This window comes from Colossoma macropomum, unplaced genomic scaffold (genome assembly GCF_904425465.1).
Source record: "Colossoma macropomum unplaced genomic scaffold, Colossoma_macropomum, whole genome shotgun sequence".
Lineage (NCBI taxonomy): Eukaryota > Metazoa > Chordata > Actinopteri > Characiformes > Serrasalmidae > Colossoma > Colossoma macropomum.
The window spans coordinates 14,901,212-14,921,477 of record NW_023494798.1 but is presented as its reverse complement, the minus strand read 5'-3'; the positions used below and the strand labels follow the sequence as shown (position 1 = coordinate 14,921,477).

Sequence of the window (20,266 nt, the reverse complement as noted above, 5' to 3'; positions counted from 1 at the left end):
GCTTTCCTTTTCCTTCTTTTCAAGACAAATTATTTCATACATGCTTCCTCCACCTTCAGACATCAATAGACTTGACCTACAGCAGAATGTCAGAAGAAAAAGGAAATACTATTTTACAATACAAAAAAAAACAGCAGATGTTTCAAAACAAGGGTAATAAATCAAAACAAACAGATTTGAAAGCCTGTAGCCATACAAATCTAAAATATTCATACTAACAGTGCTGCTCAGTGGTATAATTCACTTCTGAGAATTTTCAGTATCCAATATTTCATTAGTGCTCATATTCAACCAGTGGTCTTTCATAAAGCAAAATGGGCTCACTTCCCATGGGCTTTACTGTCCTTGCAGAATGTGACAGATGTCGTCCTTGGCCTCTGTGGTTCATTTTTAGAATGTTCAGCAGTATCCGCAGTAGCCAAGAATGATACTTTGACACCAAAATCTTTTTCAAATACAGCAAACGATACGTTTCTGACAATAATTCTGAAACGGTAGTTCTTTCAAAACAATTAAAACTCTCAGGTCTTATTGTGTACAAATCTAACAAAACATTCTCCACTTAAATGTACCATACGGTCTATGCCAGCATAAATCTTTTCAAACCTCCTCCATTTTAAATTTCACAGTATCAGCAGTTCAGGCCTAGCTTTTCAGTCAGTGCTTTACAAACACTCGCATTTCATAGTCATTATCCTCATTCGACTCTGTTTTAGCTACTGTAGAAATCTTATTTTTCCATTTAAAGGGTAGAGCTGTGGGGCCCTGATGGGAGTGACAGCGTACACTAGGATCATGTAAGAGGTTCCACATGAGCCAGATCTGCGGCACGGTTAGGCTGTGCACCACCATCAGTTCCCTGTAGAAACATGGGTCGAACACCTGTAGGTGGGGTGCTGCCGACGGTCGCACGATACCAAAGGTACGGAAGCCCTCATGGCGGGTCGGTTGAAGACCAATCCTGAGCAGACACATTCCCAGGAAGACGTCATCTATAGGAAAGAGTTCCACTTCCTTGCAGGCCATGTGCAGCCTTAGGGCAGTGTGCCCGGACATTACAAAGCCTCCACCACCCGCGTAAGATGGGTAAACTCCTTGGCCATATATAAATTCAGGCACAAAGTATTTACTGTTGCGCCTGCGGATGGGCTTTGCGTGCAAGATGATATCTCCAACAAAAAGGTCCTGATCGATCTGCCTGCCATCAAGCATCTCCAGAATGTTCTCGATGTTCACATAGACATCTGCATCACCCTTGAAAATGAACTTGACTTTGGAGCAGCTCATGTTGATCCACTGGAGAAAGTGAGTTTCTTTGAGTGTCAGGTTGAAAAATGTGTCTTCAAAGTCCCAAAGCAAAATGTCCCTGAACGTGCGGCTCTCATACTCCAGCAGCCTGTCCCAAAGTGGAAGAGCTGTAACATTTTGGGGCACCCCAAGAAGAAAAACGGTCTTGATGTTCACTCCTTTCTGGACCACTCCTTCTCTCCCCCAAGTATGCCGCACTACCTGCCGCTTGTCGAAGTCCGCAGCTACTGATTTTATGGCAATCAGCAGATAGGGTGCACCTTCAGGCCCTGAACACTTCTCTGGTTGGTCAATTAGCATCCTGAACTCACGCTGGTCTTTCTTGCGAAGGTAATCCTCAAAGTCAAACTGAGGCAGAGTGGGCACAATATTGGCTTTCGGCGTAGTGGCTTTCCTCTTCTTATCCTTTTGCTTTAACTTCATCTGACCTTTAGGTTTACTCTGGGACTTGGGTTTTGCTTGTGCCTGCAACTTAGGCTCAGGATTGCACTGGGGCAAATTAGGTGGCTTAGAGGGAAGCGACATTCCTTTTAAAGGGGTTCCTAAGAGGGCTCTGGAGCTGGTAGAGACATGCTCGATACGTACTGTCTCCCAGATGGGCGTTAAAGCCTGGTGGGCGTACAGCAGTATGCAGAAAAGCACCAACAGGATCAGGGTGCAGAGCACGTCTCCCTTTATGCGGACTCTCCTCATTCTGTCAAACAAGTCTCTCCGTTATAAAGCTCAGTAACCAGAGAGGTTGTAATCTTATCATGATGTCAGGATTTCTTCATTGCTAGTGATTCCTACCCAGCCAGACTCCATTTGGAGCAGTGTTTATCCCTTCTTTGAGTGTGATCTTGATTGCTTCCAGCTGGGAACACTTTCCTCTCAACACTATAAGTGCTCAATGAGATAACAGTCTTAATGCTGTGTAACACAGTGCTCAGCTCCAACCGTTCCTCCCAAAAACAGGAGTGTCTGTGCTAAGATGTTTCCATTTATCAAGAGATTTTATCCTGTCCTATGCGCACCTAGAAAAACAGAGTATTGCATTAGGTACACGGCATTAGAAAACAGTGTCAGTGAATACTGTATATACTGTATTTACAATATAGTATACAATGTATTTGTGATGTTTTCAGAAAGAAAGACATTTCTTTGATTATTACTGGTTACAGTTACAGATATCATATCATAATTTTCATATCAGTCATGAATTTCCAGTTGACCAAAACGTTACCATTTCCATTAAAAAAATATACGTTAAGGAGTTTTAACTCTATGAGTAGGCATCAAAAGCTTGTCAAGCTCATATATGACTATGACAACAGAACATGTTCATACAGACCACAACACTCTTTGACTAGTAACAATAGTGGAACCACTTTTGGTGCAACATATAGAAATATAAAGAACCATATACAGCAGTTTTCCATTATAGAGGAGAACCACTGAAACATGAGAAGAAGCATTAAACATTCAAATAGTTCTTTGAGTTGTCATGGTTCTATATGTAACCACTGTCTTTATTAAAGAACCTTTTTTAGATGTGTAGTTACTTGTGACAGTCAATATTCCTACATCTACATCCTTAAAAATGGATCAAGTGTTCTTTAGCAAAAGCAATGGTTCTATTTAGAACTTTACCAAGTTAAAATGCTTTTAAAAAGATGATTCTTCACAGGTTCTTTAGCAAAGGGAGTGGCACTGTTTGAAACTACGAGTTCTATATAGAAGCATTTCATGCTTAAATGGTTCTCCAGATTGATGGAGAATTTGTTGTATATGATTCTATTTTTGAAAATGGTTCTATATAACACCAAAAAGGGTTCTGTCACAAGCTTGACTCTGGAACAACAGCAGAACCCCTTTTGTTGCTTTATAGAACCACATACAACACATTGCCCATCAATCTGAAGAGCCTTTTCACCATGTAAAGCACCATTTAAGCATGACATGGTTCTATATAGAACTCATACTTCTCTTTCTTATAGAACCCTTTGAAGAACCATCTTTTTAAAGAGTGTATGATGGAAAGCCTGTTGTGTATCTTTATAGCACCATTTTTGCTAGGAGTGTATGGTGTTTCACAATATTGTAAATGGTTTAACTTCGTTTCAACATGCTGGAATGGCTTCCCAGACACTATTCTGATGCATCTCACATCTCAGGAAACGCAGGATTACTTTCCCAAAGTTATGCTTCAGAAACTGCTAGTGGTCTGCAGAGTGGTCGAATCTGTACTCTAAACGAGCTAAGAAGCACTTTAGCCATTGAATGCCTCACCATTTCGAGTCTTTTCTTGGAAACAAGAAAGTACTGGGGGGCGTGTCGCACTTTGAGGAAGAACACACGATTACTTAAAAGTTTTTCGAAGAAAATCCATGCTGTTCCATTATGAGCGCGTATATGTACTGCATATTTGCTTTCCAGAGCATTTCTAGGGATAAGAGTTTGTGAGTAAGCAATGCTGAGCAGCACTTTCCTTCAGGCTCCTCAGCCAGATGTTAAATTTCCTGCTCGAGTCTTCAGCCAGAGGCGCTCAGGCATCCCGTGAAGCTAAAAGTTGTCCAAACGCTTTTACCTCTGATTGCGGACGATTTCAGCTTTTCCTGCACCGTAGTGCTAAGATAGTGCGCCACTTTTAATACTTTCGAGGTGTTTGCTAACAGCACAGAGGCTACCGCATCTTCGACACTTACCAAGAAGTGGTGAATCTCACGAAAGCTGCTCCAGTTCAACACTGCCAGATCCCACCATCTGGTTTCGGCGTTTAAAGCTGAAAAGCTGCGCGTTCACGTCCAGGAAAAAACTCCCAACTCGCCAAGATCAGCGCTGGAGCGACTCTCACTCAGAGAAAAGCGAGCACATTTTTTTAAACGACGGCAACGCTTTTAAGAGGCTGTGTAGGTCACGTGACCCAGATGCCAGCACAGCAACCTCAGGGCGAGACGCGGCCTGGATGGAGAGATCCAAAAAAATTGGGCTGGCATCTGAGTCAACCACTGTTCAGCACTACACAACAGCATTACTGCAGTGCTGGAAGAAGTATCTGACCAAAGCAAAGAGATTTTTCCAATAATTTAATCAAATTCAGCATCTCCCAAACACACACATTCAATATCAATCAAGTGCCTATACACAACTATAAAAAGTAAATATCTTCATACAGTGTATGTCCAAAAGTATCCAGACACTCTTCTAATGAGTGCACTCCTAGGAGTGTGCTCCTTTAAAGTGATATCATCTGCACAGAAAAGCAGTAGCAAAAGAAAGGTAATCATGCCCAATGTCAAGAATCAGAGAGAGGGGCATAAAGCCTCCCCAGCTTTGGGCTGTGGAGAAGTAGAACGGTGTTCTCTGGAGAGATGGAGCACCATTCACTACCTTTGGGATGAGATGGAGAGGCATTTATGATCCATAACTAATTATCCATCATTACATCAGTACCTCACTAATGCTCTGGTCTCTCAAAGCAATCAAATCCTCATAGCAATGTTCCAACATCTAATGTAAAGCCTTCCCAGAAAAGTAAACGAGGACAAAGACTGTAAAAAATGAAAAATCTTTTTAAGTGAAGTTATCTTAAAGCCAGTCAACGTATCTAATATTTCTCATTTTGAGACTGTTGTAAGAATATTATAAGATTAACTTATATCTTATGACATTTTAAAGGTGCAGTGTGTAAGATGTAGGATCTATTAGCAGAATACAGGAATACAGTATACAAAACCATGTTTTCATTAGTGTGTCACCTGTAACTACGAATCATTGTTTTCATTAGCTTAGAATGGGCCCTTCATATCTATATAGGGAGCAGGTCCTCTCCCAACAGAGGCCGCCATGTTTTTAAAATAGCCCAGAACGGAAATCCAAACACTGGCTCTAGAGAGCGCCTTTCATGTTTTTACATTGTAGCAACAGCTTGAATGTGATGGCACTGGTTAGAAGATGTAGAAAGAAGAATTGGTGGCTGCAGCCAGTGCTGGCCAACTATTCTGTGTTGTGAGAAGTTTGAGAACCCAAATTTTGACAAATTGAGGATCATACGAAAAATCAAGTGAGTGTGGAAAGGGAGGGGTGAGGGAGGGGTATTGAGTTGGTTGTAATCTGCAAACTCACCACTAGATGCCACTAAGGTTACACACTGCACCTTTAAGTAATTTTATCTAGTGAAACTGTCTTATTCTACTAGCAGATAATGTTGCTTGTTTCAAGCATTATTTCTTGAAGCAAGCACAATTATCAGTATTACACCTTAAACCAAGCAAAATTATCTGAGGGCTTTAGATAAAATAAGACATTTTATCTGGATAAAATTACTTAAAGCAAGTAAAAAAAATCTATAAACAAGTTTATTAATCTTATAAAACTATAATACACAACAATCTCATGAGAAATTTATTAAGACCCTTGATTTTAGAGGAAACATTGGATGAGCAGGTGTCTAAACTTTTGGACATATAGTGTACAATCCACTGTTCCCTGAACACACGAAGGACAGCCTCATCAGCTGCCGCTTCTACAGTATCCAGTTACTCCTCTACGTACAACTGCTGCCGTAATAAGGCCCGGGTTAGATATTCTCTCCTGCAGGCTTTTCCATTACTCAGTAAGAGCAGATTACTGGACTCTTTCTCCACACAGTGTTTTGTTTCAGCCTCCCCTCCAGGAGACTTGGACTGATCTCCCTAGAGCCAGAGCTCCTGTCCTGTAGGTAGTGCAGGGGACCACGAGAGGGCTTCTTCAGGAGGAAGCAGTCCCTGCTCTCATGATCTTGAAGAGAGCGTTTATGTTGTTATTCTTGATGGCGTCTCTGCAGGCAGTGATGACCTGGTTTTTTGGTTTCCCCACTGTGAGTGAGAGAAAAAGAAGAAAAAATGAGGGGCTGGCTATATTTGGATGCTTTCAGTGCAAGTATTTTCCATTACATAGTCACAAATAATTTCTTCAATTTATGTCTGTATTTACAGAACTCAGAAAAAGAAAAAAGCTCTAGCATGAACTTCTTGATCCCTCTACCTACCTCTGAGCCTGCCTGCCCGCTGAATGGCCTGGTTCACAGCCTTGAGGCAGGCCAGAAGAGCATTGTGATTGTTGGAACGGATTTTGTATTCGTTGATCAGATCTCGGTTGAGGTCATACAGCTCAATGTAACGCTTCTTCATGGTCTTCCTGTGAGAGAAGCAGGGAAAAATGTTATATATATGTAAGTAAGAATGTAAGAGTGAGAGAAAGACAAAGAAACGAGAGAAAATATAATTACATTATTATGTGGGTGGATAAGCGATCAGGATAGAGCAGAGACACTTACAAGTCTCCCATGAGTCTGGCATCCTCCGCCTGCACCAGCATGTTTCTAATGTGGTTGGAGTGATCTGCCATGGCTGCTGTTAATTTCTGATGCACTGAGTGGAACTCATCCACCTAATATCACAGTATTCAACATTAAAATGAAAACACAATACGACTTGCTTGTCTTTCACAACAATTTTCACACATAACACAGCAAGGTTATAAAAAGAACAAAGAGTGGCTTGCCTTAACTGGGATTTGTAGCAAGCCACTCTGTTTACTAAAAGTGATTTGACATGATTGTGCCTTCTTTTAGTCAAATACATGGAAAACATGTTATACACTTTTTTATGGTCCCATAATGACTAAAGTATCAGTGAAAGATGTTTCTGAAACATAACATTAAGTGAAATTAATTATGTTAAGTGATTTTTTTAATATATTTGATTGCAGTTTGTTCTGTTTCTTTTAGGACTGAGAAAATGTCACTTTTGTGCACTGATATATGTGCATATGTATGCTTGTTTATGTATTTTGCTAGACATGCATTTTATGATAGTTTTAATATTGTATTTTTTAATGTAAGTTATTTTAGGGTGCCTTACATGTGACAAGGGACAACTTATAAAAATGAGTCTCTAGCTCTAGCTCATTTGCAGTTCTTTTTTTTTGTTAATGGGCACTGTACCAGACAAATGATAAAAAAGTAAGTTGGATCATTTTAGATGCTGTTTAATGAGAAATCGAGGAAAGAATGTCAAATATCCAGTGAAGGTCCAATATAAAACCAACTTAACTGTGCTATCCATAAAGCAAAATGATACTATTTTCTGGCTAAATATTTGATTTATTATTACAAGCTTCTTTGCTTTCCTTGTGTCATCATGAATAACATTACAGCTGTGATAATCTACAGCGACCGAATCATATCCATGTTATTCATGATAGCAGACTCCCTCTGGTGTTCTGTTGTTTAATTAGGCCACAGTAAAGCAAACTTGCCATTGTCTCAGGTTTCCAAGGAAAATTCTAAGCAAATTTTGGCAAGCTGTTTAAATCAATTGTCTTTTCCCAAAAAGGTTGTAAAGTTAAAAATATAGTACTTCATAGTTTCCCACATCAATACCAGAATTCCAATATATAATACTATAATAATGGATGTAACTCTAGAGAAAGAGTAATATTCTTTACTATCACTGACCTCTGTAAGAGTGACTCGAAGCTCCTCAAAGTAGGTGGGGAAATCTGCTTCTGCCTGTAAATCCTCAATGGCTAGGAAAGAAGCCAGCGATTGGACCAGATCTCCTGCCAGATCAATGTCATCTGTAGACAGTGTTATCTAAGAAGGAATAAAAGGTCAGTTTGAAGGATGTGCCATTAAAGTTCATCTTTTTTGTACTCACAGTAATACAAACATGCTCATTTGCATTTAATGAAGGTGATGATGCAAGGTGTCACATTTGGTAAAGGTTTCTATCCTGTTTGGACAGACACACACAAAATAGGGAGGTATACATAAAGACAGTATACCTCCCCACTGGAGCGCATGCTGATGGTCAGGAGTCCTCCTCCACGCAGTGAAGTGAACGTCACATCTGGGCTGTTGATGCCTTCTGGTAGCAGAAAGTTCTGGTTCAGCCACATGACTACCTGCACATGGACAAACTGCTTTAGCAACAGCAAAAGAGAGCAGCTTGAATGCAGATATGGTAATGGAGCAACTTCTAACAGAAACTTCAGTTTCTCACAAACTCTAAAAGAGTTTAAAAAATAAGACACTAAAAAATAAAAAATAAGACCCTTAAAAATGTATTAATTTGTAAAGAAGTTAATAGAAGTCACCTTTTATACAGTAAAAACAAATTCAAAACCAACTATCTTGTAAGCATTTTGGGAACACCCCAACAAGATTTTCATATCAGGTGAAAGGCTTAATTTGTGTTTGTATATATATATATATATATATATATATATATATATATATATATATATATATATATATATATATATATATATATATATATATATACACACATACATACATACACACACACACATACACGTGCCTTACCCTTTGTGGCCTATCGTTGATACTGAATGTGACTCTTCCTGTGGGTCGTGGAGCTGAGGGGTCAACATGAAGGTCATACATGGAGAAGCGAGGCAGCTGACGAGTTATCTCAAACACATGGAACTGTGTACTGACAGAAGGAAAGAGAAGAAAATTGTTGCAGTCAGTACTCCTCATACAAATCCAATACTTCTACCATTCCTTATCATATACTAATCTTTAAAGGAAATTCCACCTTTTTTCTGCCAAATTAAATTGTTTCACTATAAACAAAGTACTAAAATGATTCAGAATCATTTGATGTGAAATGATCCATTCTAGAGAAACTTAAGAATTGTTCACAATGGTGTCTCTGAAAGCTATCTCACAAAAAGCGATAACATGAAATAGTTATAAATATGCCTGATGACTGAGACATTGTTTTACGATGGTTTGAGGATAAGAGTTTGGCCAACAATATTTTAAAAAGTCCTTTCAGAAGGCCTGTGTAGGAAATTAAATTGCTATATTTGTGTTCTAGACATCACAACCCTTCTACTGGGTTATATCATTTTTGCACAAGTTAGTACTTGCATTTGAATGTAAACAGTAAAAAGTCCTTAGTTGAAACTCATCATATTTTTTCATGGATGATTTTCTAACTAATGCATACATTACTTCAACTTCATCAACTTGCGATGGCAGCTTGTGCCTCAGAAAAAATGACCAGCATAGAAGAAAACGACATGAACTCTAAATAAAACACTAAATAAAACTGAACACCTGTAGCCATTGTTTGTTTATTCTCCATTATTTCCTTACGACAGCTAACTGTGCAAATTTTTAAATGACAGTTTCTGACTAACTGACACAACAGCAGCATCAGTTTAGACTTTTCAGCAGCTTTTGTGTCTCACTGAATTGGAGCTGTGGATTTTAACTTCATGTTAGGAGTTAAAATGAGAGTGATGATCAGAGCTGTAAGCAAAATCACTGGAAACAGCATTCAGTACTTTTAGCTTAGTTAACCCAAAAGTAAATAAATCTAATACAGTCAATGCACCATTTCACAGCAAACATAGTTTACATAGTAACAACTGAATTATGTGGACATTTTGAAAAATCTGTAGAATACCCTGGAATACATTCAACTCCCCACTCAGAAGGGACAGCAGGGACTGGTGAGCAAAAGAGGTAACTGAAAACTGTGAACTTGCGTGTTGAACATCATAAGCAAGCTTGCACACATATACTTTTTCACATACAAAGTAGCCTCCACAGCACATTTTTTAAAAAACTTTGAGCTATAGCTGTTTATTCATAATAGTAATTGTTCAGTAAGACCTCAAACAGGCACCTTTAGTCATTTACTATGTCTTTTCCACGTGATTTTACCCATTAGCCTCCAGACATTGACACAAATGAAACAGAGTCATTACTTAGCAATCACTATCAACAGATAAAAACATACCTGGTCCTCCCACCAACAAAGGCCTTGATGTGCAGATCCACAGGAATGTCTTTAGGAGGAATTATGGGAACACAGATGCAGCCAGACAGGTTCTGAGCATTGGGGTGCACCACATGACTTTCCCCTTCAAAAATCCCCTCAGCAAATATCAGCACAGCTCTAATGATGGTCTCTGAGTGAGGACAGAATGAAGTGATAAAAACGTGCAAAAACATCAGGCACTGGGAGAATTAAGTTAAAATGAATTAAGAATAAATGAATGCATCTTTTGTCTTTGGTACTTTTAAGAGGTATTTTAAGGGCGTGGCTTTTGTGGCCAGAAAAAGTCCTGAATTGGAGAAACACTGCAGCACTACTCATTCAGTGGCCGCATTCAGAAACCCTGAAAGTTACTGATTTTTCCTACCAATCCACTCCTCACCCCCGTGAACCAGAAACCGATTTTGTGACATCATCTTTGCGGTTGTCCAAAAACCAGAGGAGACTAGAACAGCCACTTAAAATACCCACTGAAGCGGCTTTAAGCAGGGGATACACTAGTGTATGCTACCAAAGAAGTCTTTTCCAGATTTTAGAGTGACATCACTGCAGACACACCCAAAGAGGACGGACAAACAGTAATCCTGCTGTACTTTTCAATTCTGTGTTTTATTTGTGTTTATATATTCTTTGTGTTGTGTATTTTGTACTTGGTGTAATATAAAATAAAAAAGATTCAGAGTACAAAATCACACAAATGTGAATTGGCTGGCTCTGTGTAGCTGTACTGGGGCGTGCTTTCTAGCAAACGTTGTGATATGCTCATTTCATCAGTAGTCAACATCTATTTAACAATGTTTAAAGCTCTTTTCCTCTCCTTGATTCCTCTGCGTTCTTCCAGGGTGGAAGAGGAACAGTAGGAAGGAAGTGGGAAGACAGGAGCAGTAGCAAAGGACGCAGCCAGAGATGCAGCTGCAGGGTTGGTTGCAGTGGTTGATGTGTGTGTTAAGTGACAGGCCATCGTACCATTTGGTGTAGAGATGCTGAGCTCTATGTGGGCTCTCTGGCTCTCAGTAGCTGCTCGCACAGACAGGGCCGTTTGCAGCTGAGTGTTAGCGGGGATTATGCCCATCTGATTCTCCCCTTCAGAGGCACCAGGGACAGCCTGCAATGGTCATCCACGGTCAATCACAAACATTTAACATCTCAAAATCTGCACCAACAGATCACCTGTGCGATAACATGCACATACATATATACTGTGCAAGTCAGAGACTACCCTTCATTAAATTATTAATTTCCAGTGAAAATGGCCATTATGTACAAGTTATGCATTTTACAGCATCAGGAAAAAAGCAGAAAACAAATATTTAACATAAAATTACACAGAAGCTTCAATGACTAAATATAACATCAGATTTTTCAGTATTTAGTATGTCCATCTATTCAACTTAATATAGTTTCCATTCTTTTTGGGGGATTTGTTTTGCAAACTCAGTGTTCAGTCTTCTTACAGAAGGACAGGAGCAGTACAGAAACACCTGTGGGTTTTTTGAGATCTGAAGCAAGAGTGGAGCTTGATTTTCTCCTCTCTCTCAAAGATGAAAGCCTTAAGTGCTGTTTATCTAATGGTGACAGTTTTAGTGGTCTACCAGGTCTTGCACAATTGTTTGGAGTCCAATTTTCTATACATCTTTGAATCATTTTTTGAATTCCAGTTTTGGAAACTCCTGTTTTTTCCACCTATTTTCCTTTAACTTTACGCTTTACGCACTTATGCAAGTGAATTATATCTTCTGAGAAAAATCTTCTGAAAAATGAATAATGAAAAATGAATAGCCATTTTGACAGGAAATTAAGTAAATAAAGGGTGGCCACATATCATCGTTGTTAAAAAAAAAAAATGATGTCTCCAAAAAAATAACTTGACAGGAAAAGGAAAAAAGTCTTAACTTACATTCTTAATTTACATGTTAATTTAATGAGATTTCATTCCAAGTCATTTTGGACAATTTCTAATCCATTCTAGTCCATTCATCAATAAATTTTGACACACTAATCAGCAGGTGTTTTTGAACGTTTAAACATTTCAAATGATAAAATATAAAAAGAAAGAAAAGTGTTTTTTTCTGAAAGCGCCAATATGTCAAACAACAAATTAGTCAAATTAATTTTGAACCATTTCTACTTCATTCATCATGAAATATTCACGTGGTATAAAAACAAAAAACTGGAAAAATGGAGTTGCAAGGAGTTTATATGACAGCAAGGATAAACTGTAAGTTTCACAAATATTTGGACACTAACAGTTGTTATTTTAGCTGTCTACTAAAGCATACTGGGGGTTATGTATGAAAATAGGTGCGATTTGGATGTGAACTCCCTCAAAGCTAAAGGTCTGTACTTTGTGCTCATAGTCATATTTAACTCCAATATGCTGAGTTACACAGCTAAAATAATAATAACTCAATGTCCAAATATTTATGGACCTGACTGTATGTGTACATGTATATATGGACCTTAGCATTTTCCTCATAGTTGCGTAGCTCCAATAGCAAATTTTGTTTGCGCTGGCTCAGCTCCCTAATAAGGTCTTGTTCAACACTTGCGTCCATTAGGTTCCCCTTCATCTCCTTACTGGCTGGCAAATAGCCACGTACTGAGAGACAACACACCATCAAACAAAAAGAAAATAATAAAAACCATGTTAAAAACAGCTGCATCCAAACTAATCACCACAAGTATTACTACATAAACCCGGTGAATGAATATTCAGCAGTATGAATTAAGGACAATTATTAATAGGGTCAGAAATCACTACAGGCCCCACAATTAAATATTACATCAAAACAAGTCTATTATATGAATGCGGCGACAGATGGTGTTTACTGACACTTGCTTCTCAAATTATTCCCGAGTACATGTGGTGATATGCAATGATAAGGTCACTGGTAATTTTTTTTTTACATTTCACAATAGTCTTACATTGCCCAATGTTCTAAAGTGTCCCAGTGTTTTTGAAATGTGTTGCAGGCATCATTTTCAGAATTAACATTTGTTTGTAAAAAACAATGTATTTGAAAAAAGCAGAACATTACATTTATTGTCTCTGTACTGTTTCAATACACGACAAAGCAGATTTATAAAAACAACTGTTTTCTGTTTTATTTGCATATTTCATACCATCACAACTTTTTTTTGAAATTGGGTTTATATTTAAGAAACACCCTTGTCCACAGCACTTTAAAATGGGAGGTGAATGTAATGTTAATGTTACTGACTCTTACTGGTATATTATAATGGTGTTTCTGATTTCTGTCTGAACAGTGAATCAAACTACTGCACCATCTGACTGTTCCTAACAATAACTCCTCCTTAGCCGTCCCATTAAAAAGTGGCACAATCTTGTAGAGTAAGAAAGAATATATATTTTGGTAAACTATTAGTCTAACAATGGACTTAACATGTAAAAATATAAATAGGTAAATTGTAAGATACTGATACTTGGGCGTCTGTGCATCAATTCTAAATTCAATCCTTTTAAAAAAATCTAAATTGTAGTGATTTACTGTATTGATTTTTTTTCTCCCACCCATAGTCCTTAATGTCAGTCAACCCTTACAGTCATAGACTCATTTACTCTCAACAGCATGTTTTCCATCACATAATGTTAAAATACTGAACCTGTACCTTCATCCTGCTTTCTACAGAACTTCGCTAAGCCATTTCACACAGAGGACCTTTTATCTAGAACCGTCTGCCACTGAACCTGAGAACCTGTAACAGTCTAAATTCCTTCAAAAGACTAAAGTCCACTTCCTGTCTAAACAATCTGTATTTTAATGCCATTCTAATTAACCCCAGCCCAACCAACTTTCTTTGTATCCCTCTCTCATCCTCTTTTTTCTGTAATGTTTGACATTTCTTTCTTTCTTTCTTTCTGTTTAAGCACAAAACATATCTAAATGTAAGTTAATTCAATTGGGAAAGTACCTAGTATGAGTCCTTTTGGTCCTTTCTGTTTACTGTCTTTTTTTATCCTAATACTTTCTATGTTTGGTCTGTTGTGCAAAAAAAAATAAAATAATGCTTTCTACTAGTCATGTTATATCACCTTCCCCTTCTACTGATGTGCAGATAAGCTGGATCTGACCATCCATGCGATAGTCTCCCTCCACCACCCCAGCCACAGACGAGGAGAAGTTATCCTTAAAGATCACCTCACCAGTACGGTCACTGCGAGCATCAATCTAGACAGTGAAAAGAAATGAGTTCACAGCAACTGCAGAGAGTGACTCTAAGTAAATAAGTCATATTGTGACGGCCTCACCTTCCCATTGGACCAGCCAGTTATGAGCTCCACAACTCCATCAGCATTCAGGTCAAAGGCATGAATACTCATTGCATGATTTTTTGACTGTGAGGAAAGGCAAATCTGAATTACATTTTCCTTTGAGTATAAGAGTATGTAAAATGTGTGCACTGAGGAGTGAACAGTAAATTCTCACTGCACTTCCTAAAAATACCTTGATTCTCCAGTAGCGGGCAGTGCGGTCATACACTCCTACTGTTCCGTTGGCCAAAGCATAACCAAATCTGCTGCCATGCATGTGACAGAGCGATGTCACTGTCTGAGAGGAACAGAAATCAACCAGCAAGCTTATACTTTTTCCCACAGATCTGATAAGCCGTGATGCCGCACTCAGAAATTGTATACATCTTTTTCTACATGGTTACCTCATTCTCTGCCATCTCTGATACCAGCTCATCCTCTCTGAATACCCTGATGTCAAAGTCTTCTGATCCCACAAGAAGCTGCAATGCAAGCATTTTGGGAAATTATGCACGACACATACATTGACATGCCAAATATGTATTATTAAATATCTCGGTGAGACTTTCTAGCATGTTCCCATACTTGAAAGTGTATTCATCCAAGCACTCGGTTCTCATTAATCTAGTCTTGTGACAGAGGACAAGACATATGGAAATCTGAGCTCTTAATTTGTCTTTGTTTTCTGTGACTGGAATATCTGCAATTCTTATCCATCTTTAAAAATATTACTTAGAAAAGAAAACTTTATTTTGAGTAAAAAACAAAACAAATAAAAGCATATACTTACCTAGCACTTTATTAGGAACTCCTGTTCACCTACTCACTCATGCAATTATCTGATCAGCCAATCATGTGGCAGCAGTGCAGTGCATAAAATCATGCAGATACAGGCCAGCGACTCGGGTAGTGTTCACATCAACCATCGTAATGAGGAAAAAATGTGATCTCAGTTATTTTTGACTGTAGCAAGATTGTGTATGCCAGATGGGCTGGCTTGAATATTTCTATAATTGCTAATCTCCTGGGATTTTCATGCATAACTCATGCCTCTAGAGTGTACTCAACTGAGAACGGTCAGACTGGTTCAAGCTTACAGAAAGGCTACAGTAACTCAGATAACTGCTCTGTATGAATATGCTAGGCAGATAAGCATCTTAGAATGCACAACACGTCGAACTCACAAGCCCCTGTCTGGCTGTCATGCACTTGGAGTTTGTCCCAGAGGACAAGAGTGTCGCCTCAGTGCAAATTAAAATTCCAGGGAGGAAAATTCTGACTCCACCTACAGACTACATAGTCTTGCTGGGAGACTTCAATGCTCATGTTGGCAATGACTGGGAAACCTGGAGGGGGTGATCGGGAAGAATGGCCTGCCTAAACTTAACCCAAATGCTAAATTGTTACTGTTGTCAAGGACATTCATAAGTGTACTTGGTACTAGAGCTCCTTGGGTCAAAGGTCCATAAGTTCTGGACACTGAAAAGAGGTGCTGAGCGAATAGTGAGGGTGTGCTGGGAACAGCTGACAGAGGCCCCTGTCCAGAAACATTTTAACTCCCACCTCTGGAAGAACTTTTCTCATGGGCTGGAGGAGGTAGGGGACATGGAGTCCAAGTGGACCCTGTTCAAAATCTCCACTGTGGAAGCCACAGTGTATATAAATCAGCCTTAGTAGAGCGATATAGTCAGAGACTAATCTTAGGCTTACACATCTTTGGATCCAGTTGAACAGTGCTGTTTGGCAAGTCTCACACACACAATAAAATTAGGGTTCTTACTTCATTCTTCCCGTCACCAGTGAAGTCACACAGCACCAGTGATCGCACATTATCTCCGGTAACCTTTAAGCACAAACACATATTCCAGAAAGTTAATCTCCTTGAAAATTCTGGAAGAATGAAACAAAATGACCTTGCAGACTGCCTTACTGTCCAGAACTGGTCATTTCCCTCATAGTCAAAGCCCTGAAGAGCACAGTTCCCTCCAATAATGGCAAGAGGTGACTGAATGTCCCCTAACTTTCCCAGAACAATGGCATTGGCTCCATCTGTCACCTGCAACCAATCATAATTACTAAAGAAAGATTTTTACTGAATATTTTATAAGCTGGATGACACTGTATTAACACTGTAATTCAAATAAAACCGATTACATTTAACAGATTTAAAACTAAGAAGGTTTCCAAAATATATCAGTCTGTTCAACAATTAAAACAGTTAAACCATCATGACAGCTACACTCACCTCCCTGTAGAATATGTCAGCATTGTCATGTACATCGTAAGCTAGCAGATTGGTTTGCGAGCCCACCAGAAGTGTGTCTCCTGTGGTGTTGGGTCCCAAAGTGCCTGCTGTCAGGCAGCTTACTGCCTGGTTGATATTAAGCAAGGATATGTCAGAGTCTTGGGTACTCTGACTGAGTCTGTGAGCTGTTTGCCTCTGTCCTCGACTGTGAGGGTTATGGATGAACACCTGGAAGGGTTTGAAAGATTGAAAGATTGGTTCTTAATCTGAACCAGAGAGGCACTTATCACAGTTTATATCTTTTCAAATTACATGTACAAGGTAATCTTGCCAAGGGTTCAGTTTGTTATATCAAAGCCCATGAAAAAAAAATTATGCCAGTGGGCTGCGGCTAATGACATAAATGGGTTCTAATATAATGCTATTAAGAAGAAGTGCTGCGAAAAAGCATTGGTCCCATTCCCAATTTCAATTTACCACTGCATATTTGTTGCACGTGAATGTTTCAGATCATCAAGCTATTTTTAACATTAGATAAAGTTACATCTTGTGTAAAGCTAACTCTGCATTTCACCATAAGAACATCATAACAACACTCAAAGACTGTAGTGGTAGTGTGATGTTCTAGGGCTGCTCTGCTTCTGCAGGATGTGGATGACTTGTCATAATTGATATAACCTTGAATTTTGCTCTCTATCATAAAATCCTGAAGGAGGATGTCTGTCAGCTCATGACCTAAAGCTCAAGTACTGTTGGGTTATACAGCAGGACAATAATCCAAAGCACACAAGCAAGTACACCTCTGGCTCAAAAGAAATAAAATTAAGGTTTTGGAGTGGCTGAGTCAAAGTCCTGACTTGAATCCCATTGAGATGCTGAGGCAAGACCTCAAACGGGCAGTTCACGCTTGAAAACCCTCCAGTGTAGCCGAATTAAAACAATCCTGCAAAGAACAGTGGGCCAAAGATTCATTGCAAATGTTTGATTGCAGTTGTGATTGCCAAGGTTGGCACCCCTAGGTTTAAGAGAGCATTTACTTTTACATATGGGTAATATAAATTTCCTTTTATTTAAAGTTTCCTTTTATTTTAAGATTTAAAATCTGCATTTTGTGTTTACTCGTGTTGTCTTTATCGCATATTAAAATTAGTTGGATGATCAGAAACACTTAAATGTGACAGATCAGCAAAAATAGAGGGAACTGAGTGAGGGGCAAATACTTTTTCACAGCACTGTATATCTGCACATAATATTTAGTACTGGAAAAAAAATCATTTCTTCCAGTGCTAAACAGGTAAAAATTATATATAATTAGCATACCTAGCCACAGTTCTGCTTCCCTCTTTCAGATGTTTTGAACACTGCTCTTACCTTGCCTGCTTGCGTAGCTGCAGTCAGACATGGATGAATCCCATCAAACTTTCCCACGGTGACCATACGCGGGTTAATCTTATGGTTAAGCTTGAGGGTGAAGATTGGGACCAACATGGTGGCACCGTTTAATGGAGAAGCACACCTCTGCAGCCTACAGTCTAACAAAGAGGGAAAATGTGATGTCCTATTGTTCAGTGACTTATAGGTAAACTATTAGTGTGTGTAATAACTGTGAAAGTAACTATATAATAATGCCAGCTGTCCGGACCCTGCGTTTGTCTGATCTCGCTCCTCTCTAATAGAATAAACAGCTTACTGCGCTGCTCTCTCCCGCTGGGCTTCCGTTACCTAGCAACACACGGAGGCTTTTGCTAACATGCTAGCAAGTCAGCTAATCCCCGCATTTGCCCTTCTGTTCGCCCCTTTTTAAAAAAACAACAAAAAAACGAAGTCTTGCTTATACACCCTCTATGTCTGACTGTATAGCTTCAGAATATATTCCAAACATGCGCTAACAGGCTGATGAGGCTAGCAGGAGCTGAGTATCTGCGATAAGCTAAAGACTAACGTTACTCCAGCAAACCAGAGCCACCTAGTAGTTAGTATTTAGGTTAGCTAACTCAAAGGTTTGAATGGTTACATTGCCTTCATTGATCCCGATAACGTGTCGATACACTGTGAAAAAAGTAAAAATCTGAAGGGAAAAAAAAAAATCTTACCCGGATCCCTGGCTTGCCGATAGACAGGCTTCTGACTAGCGAGCCTACTGGCTAACTAGAAACCCTAATTCTGACACTAAAGGGGAGTTTCACCACGCATGCGCACAGTCGAGTCTGTGGAGGACACAAGACTCCAACGCCTGAAAAAGTCTTGGCGCAAACGAGATTTACCATGTAAATAAAGGAAAATTTTCAAAAAGGTTCTATTTAGAACCATATACAGCACATTCTTCACTCTCCCACACTTCTGGTGGGCTCTCCATCTAAAGAACCTTTTCACCATGCAAAGAACCATTTATGCATTAAATGTTTAGAACTCTAAACAGATCAATTCCTAAAGTACCTTTGAAAAAACCATCTTCTTTTTAAAGAATATAGCTGTACTCTCAGCCTCCACAACCCCCACTTCGGCCTCAAACAGTCAATTTGTCCTCAGTGCCCTGTGTACCCTAACGTCATATCTGTACCTGATAATATCATAAAGACCCTGCAGTTGTTAAAGATTCACTCTGAGAAAACTGCAGATCTTCTATTCTTTGTTAAACTATACAGATAAGCTTTGGTCCTGTAGGATTTGTACAGGATTCAAGAATATTGTAGTTAATTCAGACAATGACTGCAGTTTACTACAGAAACTACGTAAGTATTATAGATATAACTATATATATTACTATAATATAGTAATTCAAGATTATTAAAGCATGGGACAATATTGTAATTATTACAGAAGTGTCAAACAGAAATCTAATAGTTTCTTATGGTGTCTTTGTGATAAGAGAAGCTGCTGATAGACACAAATAATATTCTTTTGTCATACACACATGCCTTGAATAATAATAGTGCATTGTTGGAGCACTTTTTAATTCTTTCTTTTGTGATTTATGATGTTCTCACTGTCATGCTCACTATTTTTCTATTTAATTTCATAACTCAATCTTTGAGATGTACACAGTAATCCAGAGTCATTTGCTGTGAAAATGGTGCACTGTCTTTACCTTACTGACTGATTTCATTACAATAGTGGTAAAAGGAACCAGGGGTTGCAATGTCTGCAGCACAGACAGAGCCATTTTATTTACTACCCAAAATGAACAGTGAACCTACACATGTCTTTTAAGGTTTGAATAAAATGCCATGAATGGAATGGATAGAATAATTATGTTTTAGGCCAAAACCTTATCTGTCAAAACAATGTCTCAGGCATCAGACAATGTAAAAACTAATGCTAAAACCCTTCAGCTTTTAGACGTCTCATACGTCTGGTTCCTATCAGCAACACTGTGAACACTTAACTCAGCAAGTTTCTCTAGAATTGTACATCTCACATTAAATACGTTACATCAAAAGATGTAAACTTAGTTTACATCTGAATAAAGTAATTATGTAGAGATTTAAAAAAAGAATTCCCCTTTAATGTGTGATTACTCCCTCTGGCTGTTATGTTGCTGTTATAATAAAAGAGGGGGTATATTTTAGCTTTTGTATTTCTGTCTATGAAGCCCCAAACGCT

At 38.8% G+C, this 20,266-nt stretch overlaps 2 protein-coding genes across 3 annotated transcripts; both read right to left on the bottom strand.

Moving 5' to 3' along the window:
- Positions 1–155: 155 nt before the first annotated feature.
- Positions 156–4,150, bottom strand: b3gnt9 (UDP-GlcNAc:betaGal beta-1,3-N-acetylglucosaminyltransferase 9). The gene is made up of 2 exons (XM_036584609.1): positions 3,993–4,150; positions 156–2,321 (listed from the first exon to the last, which is right to left on the bottom strand). Exon 2 carries the CDS (start codon positions 1,999–2,001, stop codon positions 658–660), a length of 1,344 nt encoding a protein of 447 aa, XP_036440502.1. The 5' UTR covers positions 2,002–2,321; positions 3,993–4,150; the 3' UTR covers positions 156–657.
- A 208-nt stretch (positions 4,151–4,358) lies between these two features.
- Positions 4,359–19,205, bottom strand: bbs2 (Bardet-Biedl syndrome 2). 2 transcript variants are annotated; one of them, XM_036585484.1, is made up of 18 exons: positions 19,100–19,205; positions 18,035–18,195; positions 16,664–16,891; positions 16,349–16,474; positions 16,199–16,261; positions 14,823–14,900; positions 14,612–14,716; positions 14,416–14,502; positions 14,200–14,335; positions 12,605–12,744; positions 11,112–11,250; positions 10,107–10,278; positions 8,657–8,786; positions 8,116–8,235; positions 7,787–7,924; positions 6,605–6,717; positions 6,317–6,465; positions 4,359–6,143 (listed from the first exon to the last, which is right to left on the bottom strand). In XM_036585484.1, exons 2-18 carry the CDS (start codon positions 18,149–18,151, stop codon positions 6,037–6,039), a joined length of 2,148 nt encoding a protein of 715 aa, XP_036441377.1. In that variant the 5' UTR covers positions 18,152–18,195; positions 19,100–19,205; the 3' UTR covers positions 4,359–6,036. The 2 variants fall into 2 exon arrangements, with proteins under 2 accessions (XP_036441377.1, XP_036441376.1); XM_036585483.1 differs by lacking the exon at positions 19,100–19,205 and adding an exon at positions 18,757–18,862.
- Between the last annotated feature and the right edge of the window lie 1,061 nt (positions 19,206–20,266).